Source organism: Prionailurus bengalensis, chromosome A2 (genome assembly GCF_016509475.1).
Source record: "Prionailurus bengalensis isolate Pbe53 chromosome A2, Fcat_Pben_1.1_paternal_pri, whole genome shotgun sequence".
Lineage (NCBI taxonomy): Eukaryota > Metazoa > Chordata > Mammalia > Carnivora > Felidae > Prionailurus > Prionailurus bengalensis.
The window spans coordinates 95367523-95388932 of record NC_057348.1 but is presented as its reverse complement, the minus strand read 5'-3'; the positions used below and the strand labels follow the sequence as shown (position 1 = coordinate 95388932).

At 40.7% G+C, this 21410-nt stretch overlaps 1 protein-coding gene and 1 pseudogene across 3 annotated transcripts in view; both read left to right on the top strand.

Moving 5' to 3' along the window:
* The first annotated feature begins 14266 nt into the window (after positions 1-14266).
* Positions 14267-16574, top strand: LOC122486442 (annotated as a pseudogene).
* A 1963-nt stretch (positions 16575-18537) lies between these two features.
* FAM133B (family with sequence similarity 133 member B) overlaps positions 18538-21410 on the top strand; it is a 31870-nt gene continuing 28997 nt past the window's right edge. Inside the window, exon 1 of one of the 3 annotated variants that reach the window (XM_043588855.1) lies at positions 18538-18682. In XM_043588855.1, the coding sequence (XP_043444790.1) occupies positions 18659-18682 (24 nt within the window). In that variant the 5' untranslated portion in view covers positions 18538-18658. Of the gene's footprint in view, positions 18683-18784; positions 19032-21410 lie in introns of those variants that run through there. The other 2 variants (XM_043588854.1, XM_043588856.1) reach the window with 2 other exon arrangements.

Here is a 21410-nt window from a genome sequence, read left to right as displayed (position 1 = left end):
AATTATCTCATGTAGTGTAGGGGATTTTCCTGTTTGGAGGAAACTTTTGTGTGAATTGTTTTGTCAAGCAAATAATCAACCCCTTCTCTACTTGAGGAGTTTGAATTGTCACATACAGGTTTCCTTAAAGGGGGCACATAACTGTACATATTGCTATAAAGAACTGTGACCGTAGCACTAATGAGCAAGCATAGAGCCCCACACAGTTCATTTAATTTCTAACGCTCTGTGGTTTCTGGCCAAATTCTGTTGACATGCTTAGGTTACGGTCCTGAAAATACCCTTTGTACCCTTAACTTGAAGTTTTCTACTCTTAAGTAATTGAGATGCAATAATATGTATTAGCTAGCAATATTTCTGTGATCACCAGCAACTCTTGATTTAACCTAGAAGTCTCTGAATAATTAAAATAAATCCCAGCAGTAATACATTTCTTGAACCACCCTCCGCCCCAGGTGCATTATATAGCTTGTCATCTTGGTCCTGTGTTTGCAACAATGTATACGTGAATATTAGAGTTCCTCACTTAACTTTGTATTCATGTGTTTTCCTATGACCAGTAATAAATATATTAGTTAGTACATGGAATAAATAGCAGCAACGACACCTAGAATCAGCACTTAACAAGGTGGGGAATTTCTATTTGAAGTTGTTCTGCATTTGCGTAAATTATTTCTGTTATTATTCATGTATGTTATTTATTTCTGAATCACACTAGTCCTGTGAAAGTGTGTCTTAAAGGAGATGGCATTAGGATTTGCATTTAATGTTCATTACCATGGTCTTGATGGAGCTAAGTAAATTAAAATTAGACTAAGCCCCGAAATAAGCTGCATGCATTTTAACATGATTAGTAAAACTTAAGTTTGTAGGTGTGGTATTTTTGTATCTAGGTGTTTTATCATTATGTAAAGGAATTCAAGTGGAGGACTTTGTAGCTTTTCTTTTGTCAAATATGCGTACAGTATAGTGTGAAGATACAGCAAAAATTAAAACTTGAGATACAAAGCATCAGATACTGCCTTAATTTAGGGACTCTGCCAGATGGCCATCAGAGTAGAGGCCAGGCAGAGACAGGGGCTTGGGTGGTGCCTCCTCTTACCTGGCCTCGAGAAGAAGCTTCCCCCTGATATCTGGTGCCCTTCTGGTATCATGTGCTGTAGTGGGAACAGGTGGTACTGTTGCAAGAACAGCGTGAGTTTTCTGTAGAAGTACACTGTCAGCTTGTGCCTTGAGGCTTCCAGAATGTGTCGGATGGAGAAGTTCAAGTTTCTGTGCATCAAGCACCTTGGTTTTGTACAGAAGCGATTCACTCTGGTCATAAAAGCAAGGACTACATGTACAGTAGTCAACAATGGATTTTAACAACCGACAGTCCCCAGCACCTCAGAAGCATGTTGCATTTCTGGTATTTTAGGTTTTGATCTGAAGGTTAATTGGCAAGTGTCTGGTATAGAAGAACAGTAGGTGTTAAGAAAAGCACAATATCGGTTCCTGTAGAAATTAGAACTAGAGGGTTTATAGGATTATCATGTCAGAGATGTCTAAATGCATGTTTTCACTGTAAAATGTAGTAGCATAGTGTCTTTGCATTCCCATAGGGCCTAGTTAAAGCTTTTATTCGAGGTTTTCAGCAAAGCTGTCATACCCAGTGAGCTTTTTCTTTTCTTTTTTCTTTTGGCTTTTTTTTTTTTTTGGACTTATAACAGAAAATGTGTTAAACGTAGGGAAAAAATCTTAATTTGGACACTTGACTTGTTGGTTTCTGTGTTTAAAGTCACGGTTCTGGAGATGTAGAGATTGTGCGTGTGCATGTGCACATCCGATACTAATCTAGGCTGTGTGAACCAGCCCAGGATAACCGATATCCTCCCAGGCCCTGCATCCTTCCTCCCTCCCTCCCACTGCTCCCTTCCCCTGACCCGTCCAGGCCTGTCTGCATGGTGCTCTTTATTCTCTTCGGCCACTCTCTGGGCATCAGGGACATGACAAGAGAGATGCTTTAGGCATCACGGGTGTGCCTGCCCAGGCTTGGCCACCACTTTTACTTGACCTTTGGCTAGGCACAGAGTGTGCTCACAACACCAATCACAGATACCCTCTAGCATGTTTGTATGCGTCTTGATTTCCAAACCAAGTCCTCTACAGAGCATTCAGTTTTGGCTGTGGTACAAAGAAAAACTAAACAAGACTATAAACCACATTCCAGGCTGCTGTTTTCTATCCATCTACAGGCCATACTTTTACTGTATTTCTTCATACTTGAAACTCATTCTGCTATTTTGATATCAGGGTACAGACTTACAAGGGTGCATGTTCCTTAAAGGTGCAAAATTACTCTCATTCCGTTTGCTCATGTTGCTACAGAATGCTGTTTTGGTGCTTTGAGTTGAGCAGGTCAAAGAAGCAGTGTGGAAATTCACTGCCTGGAACACAGTCTTACAAGAATGTTGGCAGATGGCTTGGTGTTAGATACTGCTTCTGCTCTTTTCTCTGTACACAAGGTTGAAAGTTACCACACTGGCCTGTCAGGTTCACCTGGGTATCCTTTCTCACAGAGCACAGAAACCCTGTGCTCTCCCCAAATGTGGGTGCGGTGCAGCTCTCTGAAAGCAGGGACCTTTCTACATACCAGATAATTTAGCCCCCAAGAAAAATGGCTGTGGGTGTAGACAGGGGCAGGATGGGAAAGGCGCTCTCACTCTAGCAACCATCCCTCCATTCCGTACAGAAAGCTCTCCTGGGGCAAAAAAAAAAAAAAAAAAAAAAAAAAAGAAAGAAAGAAAAGAAAAAGTGAAAGAAAGAAAGCTTATCTGTTAAGATACCCCCTTCATAGCATCCTGAGCTAAATGATCTCGCTTCTTTCCCTTTAGGTAGTTTGAAAAGACAGGTCAGTTTATCTAGACTATTCCTACCTGAAGAGGAAAATAGAAAAGTAGATTGTTTGTATCATGTAAACTATGTAATCCAAGGACTACCAAAACTTACATTAAATCCCCCATCACTAGAAATCTGTTTAAGTAGCTCAAGTAAAAGATGCTTTATGACCGGGACTGCCTGAGGTCAGAGGCAGCCATTCTAGCATGCGCCGTACTCTGAGACTTATTTGGAGAGAGAGAACTGCCAGTGCTGACGCTGTTACTGTGGCCAAGGTAGCACGTCAGAAAATTCAGAGGGTTGCAGATCACAGATCCTTTGGAAACTGGATGTCTTACCGGGTGCTAGAATGCAAATTTAGGTATTTATTGTCAGATAATGGAATTCATTGTTTTATAAGAATTAGTGTTGAAACGTCACTGTCCAGTTCATTGTTTTCACTTATGCACAAACGAAATTGAAGCAAAAAGAGCAAATGGTTTGTATATTTGTCATACCTTTTGTATTTCTTACAATAAAAATATTGGTAGCAAATAAAAATAATAAAAAACCCAACAATCTTAGACTGCTTTCTTGGAGACGAATTACTATCCTAGCTATTTTTCTTTTTACTTAACTAAAATGAATATAATTACGGTGAGTAAAGTAAGTTATAATTAAATAGCACATTTTAGCATGATGTTTTCAACTTTTGTTACAAGAGACTCCTTTTCGGGCTTCAGATGTGTTTAAAAACTAAATAGCAGCTCATTGAGCTTAAAGTTTCAGTAACAAATGTTTAATTAGCTCTTACTAGTTGACATGCTAAACTCTGACAACTCAAAAGTAAGACATGGCAGTCCTTTCCAAAGCTTACAGATGGGGAATGTGAAAAGGTTTGTATGACCAACTGCTGATAATCTGGAGATGAGCAGAGTTTTCCCACTGGAAATGATGCTTGAGTGGACTCAAAACCAAAAGTCAAGGTCTGCCAAGCATACAAGCAGAAATACTTTGCATTTGTAAAGGCATGCAATTATGAAAGAGGGAGCAGGAAGATTGGTGAGGCCACCCTGGGGGCAGTGGCTGTTAACATCTGGTTCATAACCTACAGAAAGACCTATAATCTCACAGCATGATCTGTTATACACACATGTGTACAGATCCACACATACATGTACTGGAAACTTACATTTCACAAAATGATGCTGGGTGCCCCACATGTTCTCTTTTCTATTTTGTTATTCTCCACTCTGAAAATACGGGTGGCAACTCACTAAACTGATCCCATAACCCCACTAATAGGCCACGACTTACAGTTTGAAAACAGTAAGGGGGGATGGGTATATGCAGGATTCTGGAGGTGATGTCGAGAAGGGTTTAATATGCCATATAAAGGAATTTGGAACCACCAAAGGGTGTTAAAGAGGAAGACAATTTCTGTTAATGTGTGCCTCTTCTTGTTCGACTGCTTATATACAGAGTGACAGATGAAGCAGCTACTGAGTTATTAACACAGCAAATCAGAAGTGTTGCTTTCTCATTCATTCTCCTCTTCATGTATGATATCAGGGGGGTTTTTTCTATAATTTATTTTTTTAATAATTTGCATCCAAGTTAGCACATGGTGCAACAATGATTTCAGGAATAGATTCCTTAAGCCCCTTACCCATTTAGCCCATCCCCCTTCCCACAACGCCTCCAGCAACCCTCTGTTCTCTATATTTAAGAGTCTCTTATGTTTTTCCCCCTCCCTGTTTTTATATTATTTTTGCTTCCCTTCCCTTCTGATCATCTGTTTTGTATCTTAAAGTCCTCATATATGTGAAGTCATATGATATTTGTCTTTCTCTGACTAATTTTGCTTAACATAATATCCTCTAGTTCCATCCACATAGTTGCAAACAGCAAGATTTCATTCTTTTTGATTGCCGAGTAACACTCCATTGTATATATATATATACACCACATCTTCTTTATCCATCCATCCATCGATGGACATTTGGGCTCTTTCCATACTTTGGCTATTGTTGATACTGCTGCTATAAACATTGGGGTGCATGTGTCTCTTCAAAACAGCACACCTGTATACCTTGGATATATATCTAGTAGTGTAATTGCTGGGTCATAAGGTAGTTCTATTTTTAATTTTTTGAGGAACCTCCATACTGTTTTCCAGAGTGGCTGCACCAGTTTGCATTCTTACCAGCAGTGCAAAAGAGATCCTCTTTCTCCGCATCCTCGCCAACATCTGTTGTTGCCTGAGTTGTTAATGTTAGCCATGTTGACAGGTGTGAGGTGGTGTCTCCTTGTGGTTTTGATTTGTATTTCCCTGATGATGAGTGACGTTGAGCATTTTTTCATGTGTCGGTTGGCCATCTGGATGTCTTTGGAAAAGTGTCTATTCATGTCTTTTTCCCGTTTCTTCACTGGATTATTTGTTTTTTGGGTGTTGAGTTTGATAAGTTCTTTATAGATTTTGGATACTAACCCTTTATCCGATATGTCATTTGCAAATATCTTCTCCCACTCTGTTGTTTGCCTTTTAGTTTTGCTGATTGTTTCCTTTGCTGTGCAGAAGATTTTACTTTGCTGAGGTCCCAATAGCTCATTTTTGCTTTTGTTTCCCTTGCCTCTGGAGACATGTTGAGTAAGAAGTTGCTGCGGCCAAGGTCAAAGAGGTTTTTGCCTGCTTTCTCCTCAAGGATTTTGATGGCTTCCTGTCTTAGGTTTAGGTCTTCCATCCATTTTGACTTTATTTTTGTGTATGGTGTAAGAAAGTGGTCCAGGTTCATTTTTCTGCATGTTGCTGTCCATTTTTCCCAGCACCATTTGCTGAAGAGACTGTCTTTGTTCCGTTGGATATCCTTTCCTGCTTTGTCAAAGACTACTTGGCCCTACATTTGTGGGTCCATTTCTGGGTTCTCTATTCTGTTCTATTGATCTGAGTATCTGTTTTTGTGCCAGTACCATACTGTCTGGATGATTGCAGCTTTGTAATACAGCTTGAAGTCCGGGATTGTTGATGCTTCCTGCTTTGGTTTTCTTTTTCAAGATTGCTTTGGCTATTCGAGGTCTTTTCTGGTTCCATACAAATTTTAGGCTTGTTTGTTCTAGCTCTGTGAAGAATGCTGGTGTTATTCTGATAGGTATTGCATGGAATATGTAGACTGCTTTGGGTAGTATTGACATTTTAACCATATTTGTTCTTCCTATCCAGGAGCATGGGATATTTTTCCTTTTTTTGTGTGTCTTCTATTTCTTTCATAAGCTTTCTATAGTTTTCAGTGTATAAATTTTTCACCTCTTTGGTTAGATTTATTCCTAGGTATTTTATGGGTTTTGGTGCAACTGTAAATGGGATTGATTCCTTGATTTCTCTTTCTGTTCCTTCATTATTGGTGTACAGGAATGCAACTGATTTTTGTGCATTGATTTTATATCCTGCAACTTTACTGATTATGGATCAGTTCTAGCAGTTTTTTGGTGGAATCTTTTGAGTTTTCCATATAGAGTATCATGTCATCTGCAAAGAGTGAAAGTTTGACCTCCTCCTGGCCAATTTGGATGCCTTTTATTTCTTTGTGTTGTCTGCAGAGGTTAAGACTTCCCATACTATGTTGAATAACAGTGGCAAAGTGGACATCCCTGTCTTGTTCCTGACCTTAGGGGGAAAGCTCTGTTTTTCCCCATTGAGGATGATATTAGTGGCGGGTCTTTCATACATGGCTTTTATGATCTCAAGGTATGATCCTTCTATCCCTACTTGAGGGTTTTTATCAAGAAAGGATGGTGTATTTTGTCACATGCTTTCTCTGCATCTATTGAGAGGATCACGTGGTTCTTGTCCTTTCTTTTATTGATGTGATGTATCACACTGATTGTTTTGTGGATATTGAACCGGCCCTGCATCCCAGGTGTAAATCCTACTTGGTTGTGGTGAATAATGTTTTTAATGTGTTGTTGGATCCAGTTGGCTAGTATCTTGTTGAGGATTTTTGCATCCATGTTCATCAGGGAAATCGGTCTACAGTTCTCCTTTTTTAGTAGGGTCTTTGTCTGGTTTTGGAATCAAGGTAATGCTGGCTTCATACAGTTTAGAAGTTTTCCTTCCATTTCTACTTTTTGGAACAGCTTCAAGAGAATAGGTGTTAACTCTTCTTTAAATATTTGGTAGAATTCCCCTGGAAAGCCATCTGGCCGTGGACTCTTGTTTCTTGAGAGATTTCTTTACTGGTTATGGGTTGATATCAGGTATTTTTAAAGTAGTCCTCCAGAATTCCCTGGGAGCTTTCAGTAGGACTTGCCTTAATTTTGTGCAACAAGTCCTGAATTGCATCTAAATTTTAAAAATTTATATGAAATATTCAGGAGGGATTGTACAGAAAGTCAAGAATATGGCCTTTATTGAGAAATTGAAAGTTTGGGGCGCCAAGGTGGCTCAGTTGGTTGAGTGTCTGACTTCAGCTCAGGTCATGATCTCACGGTTTGTAGGTTCGAGCCCGGTGTCAGGCTCTGTGCTGACAGCTAAGAGCCTGGAACCTGCTTCGGATTCTGGGTCTCCCTCTCTCTCTTTGCCCCATCCCCACTTGTGCTCACTCTCTCTCTCAAAAATAAATAAATATAATTTTATAAAATTGAAAGTTTGTAGTTTAAGAAGTCACTCATGTATGTTTCCACAAACTGTGGGCATCAACAACCAGGTTTGACTGGACCATTTTCTTCAAAAGCAGCACACAGAAAGATCCTTTGGTTGAGCTCTAGTTATCTCTGCTGTGCTCACTTAGAATTTCATTTTATAAAAAGCCCAAAGGCCTTTGCCACTGATTTTTGCCCTTTGAAGTGTCAGCCTAGTTTACTGCTATCTAGGGAAGAACTCCCAGCAGAGATGGGCCCCAGGAGATCATACTTGTTCTGCAAATCCCCCCTTTCCTGGATGGAGCAGATTGGGGAGCCATAGCATCCCAGGGGATATGGGACCAAGAGACTGTGCATCCGTCTCTTCTACATCTGTTAGTGCTATCTATAAATTCAGAGCTGCAAATAGCTGTATTTCTCCCTGTGTACACAGGGGATCCTGGGGTGCTGATCCGTGGAGATCGAGATGGTAATGTGCAGAGACTGGATCCAGACAACCTTCTGGCTCCTCTTCCCCAGGCTCTGAAACTCCCCATATCCTTATGAAGTCTGTCTCTAGCTTTTTTTCTTTTCTTCGATTAACTTACGTAGCTCAAGTAAATTTCTATCAATTGCAGCAAAAATCCTAACCCAGCTCCCTCTCTCCTCTATCAGTACTATAACTTGAGGTCGCTGCTGTGCACTGTAATTTCAAACTATTGAAAAGCTAAGTGCAAGAGTAGTATCCTTATTTAAATGTGGATAAAAACCATGATAGTGGAGCCTGCAACTTTTCAAATGGGGATTCCCAGAAATCTGGAGTATAAGGGGAGAATACAAAGCTACACATAAAAAGATCTACATTCCTCAAACATCAATTTTCTTAAAAGAGAAAAATGTTTCATTAAGAAAGACGCTATTTTCAAAATAACATTTAAGAAGACTGGAATAGAATGCAAAATTAAAATCTTATAATAATATAGATGACTTCAAAGACATTTCATGACTTCAGTAACTGCCCGGGACTACTACATCAACAGACCCCACCCCCTACTACAATTCACTCTCCTGCAGAACATTTTGAGAACACTTGTAATGGGGCCCATTGTTCTAAATCCTGTACCTCCTTTGGTCTCCATGATTCCTCATTGGAAAATGACATCTATTATGACAGTGTATTCAAAAAGCTGATAAGGAATGTCAAGTTCACTCCTATTCACTCAACATCTACTGGCCGCAACCTTTCAAACAGCATATGATACAAAGATGCAGAAGTGTCAAAAGTGATGGTTTGTGATAAAAGACCCTCCCTCCTGCTTGTTGGATTTCATTGTGATACAGTGTTACTTAACTCTATGTGCAGCAAAATAATGGCGCTCTCAGGGAGAGAACAAGGGAGGCAATTAACATTCAAGGAACCACCGCCTGAAGTGCCAGACATTCTGACATGCTATACAAATACAAATTATCTTATTTCCTGAAGTCATTCTCTCCAAGTCAGAAGTAGATGGTGGTGTTAGCTTCAAACAGTCCTGGCATACGATTGCATATAACACACAAGAAAGAAATATGAGCGTATGCTCTAGGGTCTAGAAGTGAGTAAGTGAATGAGTTTCCAGTGACCAGACGATTTATATGTAGCTGGTGAAATAAAATGATTACACATTGACCATAAAATAACTTTAAAAATACAAAAACTAAAGAAAAAAATACGTTTCTTAAAAACATACAAATTCTACCACCTAGATAAGACTACTGCTAATATTTTGATAAACAATTTCTAGATACCTAACTTTACAAAGATACATCAATATAATTTTATACCACAGAAATGGGCTGTGCACTCCAATAAATTGTGCTTTGGGAGCTGTTTGTTTATTTGTTTACATAATATCCTGGATAATTTGTCATTTGAATAAATACAAATTTACATCACCCTTTAGTATGGCTGTATAGTGTGCCATTGTGTAAATGTATTTAATTTACTTAGTTGATCCCCTATTGATAGACCTTTCTCCCCAGCCATCTCATTGTTTTGTATATGAAACAGTGCTTCCATGAGCAGTACTATGAATGCATCTATTTGCACACATGAGTTAGACTTAAGTCATCTAGTCACTGGAAACTCATTCACTCATTCAACATTTATTGAACCTTTACTCTGTGCCAAGCACCTTTAAACTCTATAGATATAGCTGTGAACAAGACAAATACGGCACTTGCTCTTATGGAGCTAACATTTTAGTAGGAGACAGACAACAAATAAATATATGCTCAAGATAATTACGTTATGATAAGTGCCATAAAGAAAAGAAAGACGTGATAAGATAAAAAGTACTTGGATCATGGTCGGCAGGAAAGGCCCTGTAAGAAGCGTTGAGTTGAAGCATAAAGGAAGAGACAGGAAACCAGGTGGAGTTACTGAGCGTACAGGCACAGAAAGGAGGCCGATGTGCTGAGGGCATAGAGAGCAGAGCGAGGGGAGAAGAGTAGTCAGAGATGAAATTAGGGAGGTGGAGAGAGAATGTTAGACAACCTCTTTGAGAGACTTAGCCATGAAGCGGAACAGAGAATTGAGGTACAGCTTGAAAAGGATGTGATATCAAAGGAGGACTTTTCTTTTGAGTGAGATGGAAGAGAGTCTGCTGGGGGGACACAGTGATTGAAGGGGAAGGAGTGAGAAAGAACAGCAGCAGGAATGAAGGACCACAAGAAGGAGAACTGTACTTTGATAGAGAAAAGCTCTAATAGGAGGGCCAGCAAAGACAGTGGGTGCAGATTTAAAGATTTGGTGGTGGGAATATTCATTGATTCGTTTAGTATTTATTGAGCACCTGTTATATGCCTAGCCCATCCCAGGCACCAGGTTATGGCAGCAGACAAAATAGTGAAGATTTATTGCCTTAATGGAGCTTATTTCTACTGAAGGGAGGCAAGCAAATAACTATCACAATATATCTAGGATGTTACGCAAGTGCTGTAGAAAAAAAACAAAACAGAGAAAAGGCAGAGAGAGTGCTATGGGGATGCAATTTTAAACAGGATGAAAGCCTCATGGAGAAGGACATTTGAAGACCTTAAAGAAAAGAAGGATCCAGGTGGAGATGTGATGAAAGAAATAGCAAGTGCAAATGCCTTAAGGCAGGAGCATGACAAAGATTGTCAAAGACCAGCAAGGAGACTGGTGTGGCTGCAACTGATGGCTAGAAAAGGCTAGGAGATATCCAGAGAAGTAAGTGGCAGGGGGAAGCATATCTTGTAGGGGCCTGTAAGTCAATGTAAAAACTTTGTCATTTACTGTGAATAAGATGGAAAGCCATTCAAAGGTGAGATGCACAGAACTGGCACATGATCTGATGTGTGTTTTAAAGTACCACTCTGGCTGCTCTCTCGAGAATAGACTTTAGGGTAGCAAGAGCGGAAACAGGGAGACCAGTTAGGTGGCTCTTGATATAAGCCAAATGAAAGATAGCAGGGGCTTCACTCAAAGTGAAAACAGTGGAGAAGTGGAAGAAGATTATGTTTTGAAAGTAAAGTTGACAGTATATACACTGAGAGATAGAGAAGAAGCTAGAACGTTTCTAAGGATTTTGGCTTGAGCACTTGGAAAAATCAAATTGCCATTTACTGAGATGAGAAGAATATAGGAGGAGCTGCTTTTAGGGGTAATACTGAGAGCTGGATTTGGAACGTGTTAAGTTTGAGATACATATTAGACACTGAAGTGGGGATGTTGACAAGGCAGTTAAATGTGAATCTGAAGTCCAAGGAAGAGGTAGATTGGAGATGAAATTTTTGGAGTCATCAGCATATGAATGGTATTTGAAGCCAGAGGTTGGATGAAATCACCAAGGGAAAAAGTATATATAAAAGGAAGAGATCCCAGAACTAAGCCTAATATTTATAGACCAGAGATGAAGAAGAAGAAGCAACAAAGACTAAACGGCCTTTAGAAGGAACATGTGGTGATGTCTAGAAAGTGAAGAAAAATCTTTTGAGGAAAAGAGAATAATCATTGTGACAAATACCACTGAGGGGCGCTTGGGTGGCTCAGTCGGTTAAGCGTCCAACTCTTGATTTTGGCTCAGGTTGTAATCTCACAGTTCATGAGATCGAACCCCGCATTAGGTAGAGCCTGCTTGGGATTCTCTCTCTTCCTCTCTGTCTTCCCCTCCCCCTTTCTCAAAATAAATAAACTTTTAAATAATGCCACTGGGGCACCAGGGTGGCTCAGTCGGTTAAGCGTCCGACTTCAGCTCAGGTCATGATCTCACTCACGGCTGAAGGGTTTGAGCCCCGCATCAGGCTCTGTGCTGACAGCTCAGAGCCTGGAGCCTGCTTGGGATTCTGTGTCTCCCTCTCTCTCTGTCCCTCCCCCACTCGCACTCTGTCTCTGTCTCTCAAAAATAAATAAACCTGAAAAAAAATTATAATGCCACTGATAGGTCAAGGAAAATGAGGGCTGAGAAATGACCATTGATTAAGCAATATGGAGAATATGAGTGACCTTGAAGAGAAGTCCTGATGAAGTGGTGCAGTGGTAAAAATTCTCTTTAGAGTGGATTCAAGGAAGAATCGGTTGGTACGTGGATGTGGAAACTGTTAGATACAAAGCGAGAGGTACTAAGTGTATCATAAAAGATGTGAGGTGCAGAGTGTGACCCGGTACACTACTGAGCCTAAATAGACTTTAAGTTCAACTTACTTTCCTCCTAAGTTTAAGAATGAGGCAAGGGTGTCAGTTTTCACCACTTCTACTCAGTATTGTGTTGGGGGTCCAAGCAGTACAATAGGCAAGAAAACAAAAGGCATATAGACTGGAAAGAAAGTAAAGCTGTCCTTATTCATAGGCTGCATGAGAGTCTGTAGAGAAACCCCTAAAGAATCTACCACAAAAAAAAACTAACAGAACAAATTCATTTAAGAAGGCCATAGGATATAAGTGCAATATACAGAAAATAACCATATTTCTGTCTACTTTAAAATCAAAATTGCAAACCATAATTTAAAAATACCAATTAGAGTGGCATCAAAAAAACGAATGAAGTCATACTGGATTAGGGTGGGCCGTAAATCCAATGACTGTTAGGCTTAAAAGAAGAGGAGAGGGCACAGAGAGACACAAAAAAAGACGGCCACATGAAGACAGGGAAGAAGATTGGAATTATGCTGCTCCAAGTCAAGGAATGCGGGGGGCTAAAGAAGCAAGGATGGATTCCTCCCTAGAGGCTTCACAAGAACCATGGCCCTGCTGACACCTTGATTTCAGGCCTGATGCTTTGTTGTGGCAATTCCTCGCAAACTAATAGAGGAATGCAATGGCAGAAGGACAATCTTTTCAACAAACAGTTCTGAAAAAATTGGCTTTCCATACGGATACAAAAATGAATCCTGACCTGTACATCCCACCATGAAAAACAATTAATTCAAAATGGATCATAGGCCTAAACATTGTAGGCTAAAACTATAAAACTTGCAGAAGAAAACATAGGAGAAAATCTTTGTGACTTTGGGTTAGGCAACAACTTCTTAGGACACAAATAGAAAATACTGATAATGGCACTTCATCAAAATTTAAAACTTTTTTCTTTGAAAGGAATCATTAAAAGAATGGAAAGACAGGGGCACCTGGGTGGCTCAGTTGGTTGAGCCACTGACTTTGGCTCAGGTCATGATTTCACGGTTTGTGAGTTCCAGCCCCGCATCGGGCTCTGTGCTGACACCTTAGAGCCTGGAGCCTGCTTCGAATTCTGTGTGTGTCTCTCTCTCTGCCCCTCCCCCACTCATTCTCTGTCTCTCTCTGTCTCTCTGTCTCTGAAATAAATAAACGTAAAAAAATTTTTTTTTGAAGGAAAAGACAAACCACAGATTGGGGAAAAAAGATCCAAAAATATATTCTGGGATTGGTATTCAGACAAATGATCCAATTTTTTAAAGTATTTATTTATTTATGTATTTATTTATTTATTTAGAAAGAGAGAGAGAAAAAGAGATAATCCCAGGCAGGCTCCATGCCCAACATGGAGCTGGATCTCACAACTGCGAGATCATGACCTGAACCAATATCAAGAGTCAGTCACTTAACTGACTGAGCCACCCAGTGCCCCATCCAAGTTTTTAACTGAGCAAAAGATTTGAAATAAAACTTCACCAAAGAAGATCATAGGCCAAAATGAATAAAATAAGTACCTGAAAAGGTGAACAGCTGCATTAGTCATTAGGGAAATGCAAATTAAAACCACAGTAAGATATCACTACACACCTCCTAGAATGGCTAAAATTTTTCAGTTTAACAACTCCAAGTGTTGGTGAGGATGTGGAACAACTGAAACTCTCACCATTGATCTCACCAATGCAAAATGATGCAGTATGCTATTTTGGAAAGAGTTGGGAGTTAAATATACACTTACAATTCAATCCACTAACCTCACTGGTAGTTATTTACTCAAAGAAAATCAAAGCGTATGTGCACACACTTATATATGAATGTTCACAGAAGCTTTATTCATAACAGGCAAAAACTGGAAACAATCCAAATGTCCATCACAATGTCAATGAAGGAGCAAATTGTGATTTATAAGTACACTGGAATACTACACAGCAATAAAAAGGGACAACTGTTGCTACACACAGCACAGGTGAATCTCAAAAGTATCATTAAGTGGAAGAAATCAGACACGAAAATATATCTCATATTTGATTGCATTGATATGAAATTCTAGAAAAGGCAAAAAATCATACTGACAGAAAATAGATCAGCCTCCCACCCTGGGAGACTGCAAGAGGGCACAAAGGCACTTTTAGAGAAATGAGCACATTCTATATTTTGACTGTAATGGTCAAAATATAGACTAGGCATTTGTTAAAATTCAACAAACTGTGTATTTTAAACTGGTGAATTTTATTATATGTAAGGTATACCTCAATCAAGTTAATTTTTTAAATTAAAGGTGTTCTCTTTCATTACTAGCAAAAGTCAACCTGAAATAATTGGCAAAGAACTTTTATAGCTTGTGAGTCACCTCAATAGAGATGGGAACAAGAGGAGAATTATAGTAAAACTGTAACACGTTGATTTAGTTGAAGCTCTAATGAACATCAGGAATTTTCCTTTCTGACTCACTGTGCTTGGTAACTTCCACTGCCCCTGCCCATTAATAGTAATGAACCATGGGTTTACAAAAGGAAATGTAATTAAAGTAAATGGCTCCCTTTTGGACGAATCGCCATCTTCCAGTAATTCACCAAAATGACCAACACAAAGGGAAAGAGGAGAGGCACCCGCTATATGTTCTCCAGACCCTTTCAGAAAACACGAGTGGTTCCTTTGGCCACATACATGCCTATCTACAAGAAAAGTGATATTGTAGACATCAGGGGAATGGCACTATTCAAAAAGGAACGCCCCAGAAATGTTACCATGGCAAAACTGCAAGAGGCTACAGTGTTACCCAGCATGCTGTTGGCATTGTTGTAAACAGACAAGTTAAAGGCAAGATTCTTGCCAAGAGAATTAATGTACATATTGAGCATAGTAGCACTCAAAGAGCCAAGAGAGCTTCCCGAAGTGTGTGAAGGAAAATGATCAGAAAAAGAAGGAAGCCCAAGAGAAAGGTACTTGGGTTCAACTGAAGTAACAGCCTGCACCACCCAGAGAAGCACAATTTGTGAGAACCAATGGAAAGGAGCCTGAGCTGCTGGAACCCATTCCCTATGAATTCATAGCATGATAATTAAAAAAAAAAAAAAAAAGAGAGACCTCAAGACTATAAATAGATAGATGATAGGTAGATAGATAATAAAGTGAATGGCTATTTGGTTTTCATGGTTCAAAATCTTTTTAAAAATGTATCTTTTTTATATTTTTTGCAGTGAGAAATACACCTGTTTAAAGCACAAGATGATCATGTTTACTGGTCACTGTTTTCTCTCTGTGTAAGTAAAATTACATCCAGAACTGACATGGTGAGAGAGGAATCAGAAAGGGGGTTTGATTAGTTGAGCAAAATTTTAATAAAATAAATCAGAAAAGAAGGCTATATGGTGAAAAATATGCCCCCCCAACACTTCAACTCACTAATACTATTATAAAGTAACCAGCAGTAAGAGTTTAGTGTGTAAACTTTCCAGAAATTTTCCTGGACATATTTAAGCATATATATGTAATAAGTTAAACCATATGATTACCATTCATATAGGTTAGAAATTGCTAAATATCAACAATTTCATATGGTTCAACCAATATATCCTCTTGTTAATGCACGTGCTCTCATATTCTATATACTCTTTTAAAATTTTCTCTCTTAATAATGTATCATGGCTATTTTTCCATATCAATACATACAGCTGTACATCACTTTCTAAATACCTGGGTAGTTTCCCATTGCATGGATGTACCATACTTTATTTTACCAGTTCCTTTGTAATGGATATTTACCTTGGTTCCTGTCTTTTCCTGTCTTTTCCAATTAAGATAGTTGGATAATCACATGGCTATGTCTTCAAACATGAAAGCTCCATGCTTCCATCTCAAGTCTAGGGATATGCCCACTCAAACAACGAACACTTGCATTTTGTGGATTGGGTTTCTGTGTCTCTGTTGTTGAAATTCTTATATACCCACAGAACAACAATGAAAAGTATATAATATTTAACTACAGTATTAAATAGGGATACAGATCCAAGTCAGTCCAAGTGTATTTAATGTTAAAGATACCTTTTGAGTTAAAATCGTTGAATGCTATTCAAGTTGAAAATCCCTGTACCATGGATAGTGAAAATAGGAATAGTTTCAATAGTGAAAATCCCTAGACCATCACTATTTGGAGCTTTGTGTTTTATCATTGCTCAAGTTATTCCTTTATTCAAAAACTTTGCAGAATAAAAAAAAAAACTTCTTCTGTTAGCATTCGAGGCCCTTTGCCTCCAGCTACAATGTACCTTTCCAGCCTTGCTTCCCCACCCCCCCCCCCCAGCACATTTGGTCTATGCTGCCACACCTGATTACCTTTCCTTTTACTCAGACTGTTCCCTCTGTTTGCAGTATCTTTCCATTTCAGCTCCTCTGTGGGAGTTTGTCACCTTCCCAATCCACCTGTAATGACACTTCTCAATTATCCCTCATCCTTCAAAGGCAGTGTGATATTGTAAGGAAAGTATAGGCTTTCAAGTTTGTCACACCTGTATTTGAAGCCCCAGCTTCTCCACTTTCTAGCTATGGGACTTGGGGCAAATTACCTAGCTTATCTTAGCCTCAGTTTTTCTCATGTGAAAAATGGAATGCAGTTGCTTAGTTCTGTCTAGAACATTTGGGAGGGTTATACAGGTCCATAGCGAGAAGGGAAATGTGTTTATTAGCAAATCACACTGTACAGAGGATGTATAAAGCATTTCTTTATTCTTCTGATTGAGTCACTGTAAGTTACATCCTGAGAAGGCCAGGACCAACACTTTCTTTATGGAGTCCACTCAGGTGAGCTCCCAATTGCTCTGGCCTTCTTCATTATGTCTACGGGTCATTTTCCTGTTTCTCTATCCTCCCATGGCATCCATGTACCATCTGGAATGTGCTGTATACATTACCAGAGGGGGAACCATCTACAGGAAACAAAAAAAATTTCTGTTGGATTATATCATTATCATATTTTAAAAATCTCTGTACTCTGTATAACCAGCCAAAGGAAGTCAAAGGTAAGAAGGAGCTAAAGAGAAAAACTGTATTCTTTCACAGATATCATAATGCTTATGTTGGAGCACTGGAAATAATATCTACGAAGTTTATAGACTATTAAAAACACTATAAAGTAGCCATGAAAAAAAAACTTTAATATTCACAGATTCCTGTCTTCCTCTTGTGCATCCTGGGAAGCCTGTCTTTGGTGGAAGTCCCCAGCTGAAATCAGGGGTAATGGATGAGAAGGAGGAGGAGGAGGAGGAGGAGGAGGAGGAGGAGGAGGAGAAATGAGACTAGAGGACCAATTTACAGTAAAAAGCAAAATGAATTACTCAGGAGTATGAACATCTAGTGGGGAGTAGAACCACCAATGGCTGCATTTAAGAGAGTTTGGGAAATTTTTGAGAGAAAATGGGAGTTGGCAGCATCTGTTGTGCAATGCAGTATGAGAAAGGGGAGAGAGAGATGGAAATTGGGAAAGAGGGTTTTTTTTTTTTGTTTTTGTTTTTTAATGTTTATTTTAGAGAGCTTGCGGATGGGGAAGGGGCAGAGAGAGAGGGGGAAGAAGATCCAAAGTGGGCTTTGTGCTGACAACAAAGAGCCCCATGCGGGGTTCGAACTCACATGCGGTGAGATCATGACCTGAGCCTAAATTGGACGCTCATCCGACTGAGCCACCCAGGCGCCCTAGGAAAGATAATTTTAAGGAGTGTTCATGTATATCATGATATAAGCCTATTTTGCTTTTTTTCAAGAGTCCAAAAAAGATTAAAGTTGATTTTCGATTACTTTCTAATGACATTGTGCTTAGATGGGCCCAGAGTGGCCCAGCTCTCACCATGTCGATAAATACTTGGCTCCTTCTCTGGAACCCAGATCACCTCCCTTGAAGTTTTAGTACCGTACTTAAGTTATTATGACACATCGTGCAATAAAGTTGGCTCTGTGTATGTATATCCCCTAGCAGGTTGTAGACAGGCTATTTGAAAGCAGGTTTGGTGTGTTTTAATCATTTTCGTGTCCACCATATCCAGCTTCCCATCACCTAGTCTATGAATTGCCCACCGGCCGGACTCTGTGAGGGAACATGTCTGTCCTGGTCTTCACTTCACCGCCAGCACTTGCACTATGTTAAGCCCACAGTAAGCGTTGGGATAATCTTTGTATCCCCTAGAGTAAGGATTTCAGCGCATAAGGAATGGAAGAGAGTAAAAACGTCTAAGCCGAGTTGGTGAGAACGCAGTATAGAAGAGCAGGGGCGGCCGGCCCGGGGCTGGGTGGTAACGAACAGGAATCCGCCAGGAGAAGCCTGGGAGAAGCGGGTGATCGCCGGCGCCCTCCTCTCCTCCACAACGGCAGGTGGCGCTGTGGTCGGGTGCGGCCGCTAGGTTCGCGAGGCGCCTCTCTCTGGGCAGGGTGGGGAGTAGGCAGAAGGACCTGCGGCGGGCCCATCTCGGCCGCCTCTCTGGCTTGATCTTTCTCGGCGTCTGACTGTGCGCTTAGTCCCGCACCATGGGGAAGCGGGACAATCGAGTGGTGAGTACTGAGTGGGGAAAACAGTGAGGCGACGCGGGGCCGGCGGCAGGGGAGCAGAACCCCTTGCTCTCCCCGACGGGGCCTGAGGGTCAGCGGAGTCGCTCGGACCTCGAGCCTGGAGATCCAACTCCCCCCATCCCCTTCGGCCCCAGACGCGCGTGCGCCGAGCACGCAGTTGGCGCTTTCGGGCCCCCCACTCTCTGTCCCCTCTTTCCTCTTTCCGTGTCCCCCTCTTTTTTTCAACCCCGCCGCACCTTCTGGCAGTGCTCCCTAGCTCCCTTTCCTCCGGTACTCCGACTAGCAGTGCTCAGTTTTTACAGCTACAAGGGCTGGAGGAGTTCTGTCTCCTGTACGTTTGTCGTAAGTCTGAGGCCCACGGCGGCCCCGGGACTGGCCCCCTACACGGTATGGAAGATCTGGCTCCGCGCCCCTGTCGTGCGCACGCTGGTGGGATGGAGGGGCGGAGGCCTCAGGCGCAGCTCCTTTTTCTGGGCTTGCTGCGCGCCTAGTTTTAGCGGCAGGTAGACTCCCGTTTGAGGACCAGGATCGAAATATTTGGCTTCGTGTCCTCAGCGCCTAGCACTGCCTGGCACTTAGTAGGACCTGTGTAGGAATGAAGGGTGAAAAACAATTGCCTTTGAAGTCAGGTATAGACGGCAATGTCAGTTTTGGGCCCTCAGGGGTCGGGTGACTAGGATAAGTTGTTTTTCTTCTCTGAGCCTCTGTAAAGGGGCATTAGTGTTATCCACAGCTTTGCAGAATAGTTGAAACCGCAAAAGGCAAATGGCCAGAGAACGTTTGGCATGGAAGTTGTTCTAGTAAATGAGATAAAAGAGACACAGGAATGTAAGAAATAACATGATGCAGTTTCGAAGTTCTTGAAGGCATTCGAAAGAGAAGGTACTTTGGACAGGAGGAGATGGGAAGAAGGCATTCTAGATGGCTACTAGGTTGGTTTGGAAAGTCTGAATTATAAATCAGACTGGATGGACCGTAAACATTAGGGATTAACAATAAACTTAGGTTGCAGCCTTCAAGTTCCTGGATTTGTGATCAACTTTTAACCACCGAGCAGCAAAATGAAAAAAAATAAATGCAGTTAAAGTTAGTGTACTAAATTGGGGTGTCTGGGTGGCTCTGTCACTTAAGTGTCCGACTTTGGTTCAGGTCATGATCTGTGGTTGGTGGGTTCCAGCCCCATATCGGGCTCTGTGCTGACAGCTCAGTACCTGGAGCCTGCTTTGGATTCTGTGCCTCTCTCTCTCTCTCTCTCTCTGTCTGTACTCCTCCTCGCTCATGCTCTGTCCCTGTATCTCAAAAAAATAAATAAACGTTAAAAAAGAGTGAATGTACCAAATTTAATGAACTTTTATATTCAATGATTATTGCCTTTTTGGGTTGGGAGGGCTACTAAAAGAGCTTTACTTTTATGATATGGTGACATTTATTCAAAACATTCGTTTTAATTTTATATACTACTCATAATCAAAGATGTTTAGGAACCACAGTGGTGAACTTTGATTACAATGTTAAGGAATGTTCTTTTCTCCTGCTTTCCTGGCTGTGGGTCAGACCTTGTGGTATCCAGTTTCTCATAGGGTTGAAATGGTGTTCTGATGGAGCATCCTTATTAGGTTTGAGGTGTTCAGAGTGTTTTGACTCTTTAAACTGTGGACTTGAAAATTTAGAAATCACCAGACCTTGGATATGGTTTCATATAGAGGCCTAAGATGTTTTGTCTTTGTTTTACTTAGGAGAAGTGTTGCTTTACACATACCTTTAAAGCATTTGAAACTTTTCAGATTAGCTTCATTTTACTAGAACATTTTGATAATAACTCTGGGCTCTACTTATTAGTTGGTATGCTTTTGTGGCATAGAGTGTTCTGGTAACATTTTATTTGCAGTTAAAAAGTGGAAAAGAGGGGATGCCTGGGTGGCTTAGTCATTGGAGTGTCTGACTTCGGCTCAGGTCATGATCTCGAGGTTCATGCGTTTGAGCCCCCGTCAGGCTTTGTGCTGACAGCTCAGAGCCTGGACCCACTGTTTCAGATTCTTTGTTTCCCTCTCTCTCTGCCCCTCTCCTGCGCGCGCTCTCTCTCTCTCTCTCTCTCTCTCTCACAAATAACATTAAAAAAAAATTTAAAGGTGGGAACGAAAACATGAAATTAAGATTTAGAAGACAGATTGTCTAATTTTGTGTTCTCGTTGCATGGAGGAGGAGATGGAACTTTTTTTCTTCCAAATTTTTATTTAAATTCTGGTTAGTTAACATGTAGTATCGTACTGGTTTCAGGAGTAGAATTTAGTGATTCAGCACTTAAGTATAATACCTAGTGCTCATCATAACAAGTGCCCTGCTTAATACCCATCACAGGTTTAGCCCATCCCCCACCTCCCTCCATCAACCCTCGGTTTTATTATCTTTCATTAAGAGTTTCTTATGGTTTGTTTCCCTCTCTCTCTCTTTTTTTTAATGTTTATTTTTGAGAGAGAAGGAGAGGGAGAGAGAGTGTATGTGATTTGGGGAGGGGCTAAGAGAGAGGGAAACAGAATCCGAAGCAGCCTCCAGGCTCCCAGCTGTCAGCACAGAGCCAGATGTGGGGCTCAAATTCATGAGCATGAGATCATGACCTGAGCGAAAGTCGGATGCTTAACCGACTGAACCATCCAGGCTCCCATTTCCTTCTCTTTTTAACCCCCTTCCCATATGTTCATCTGTTTTGTTT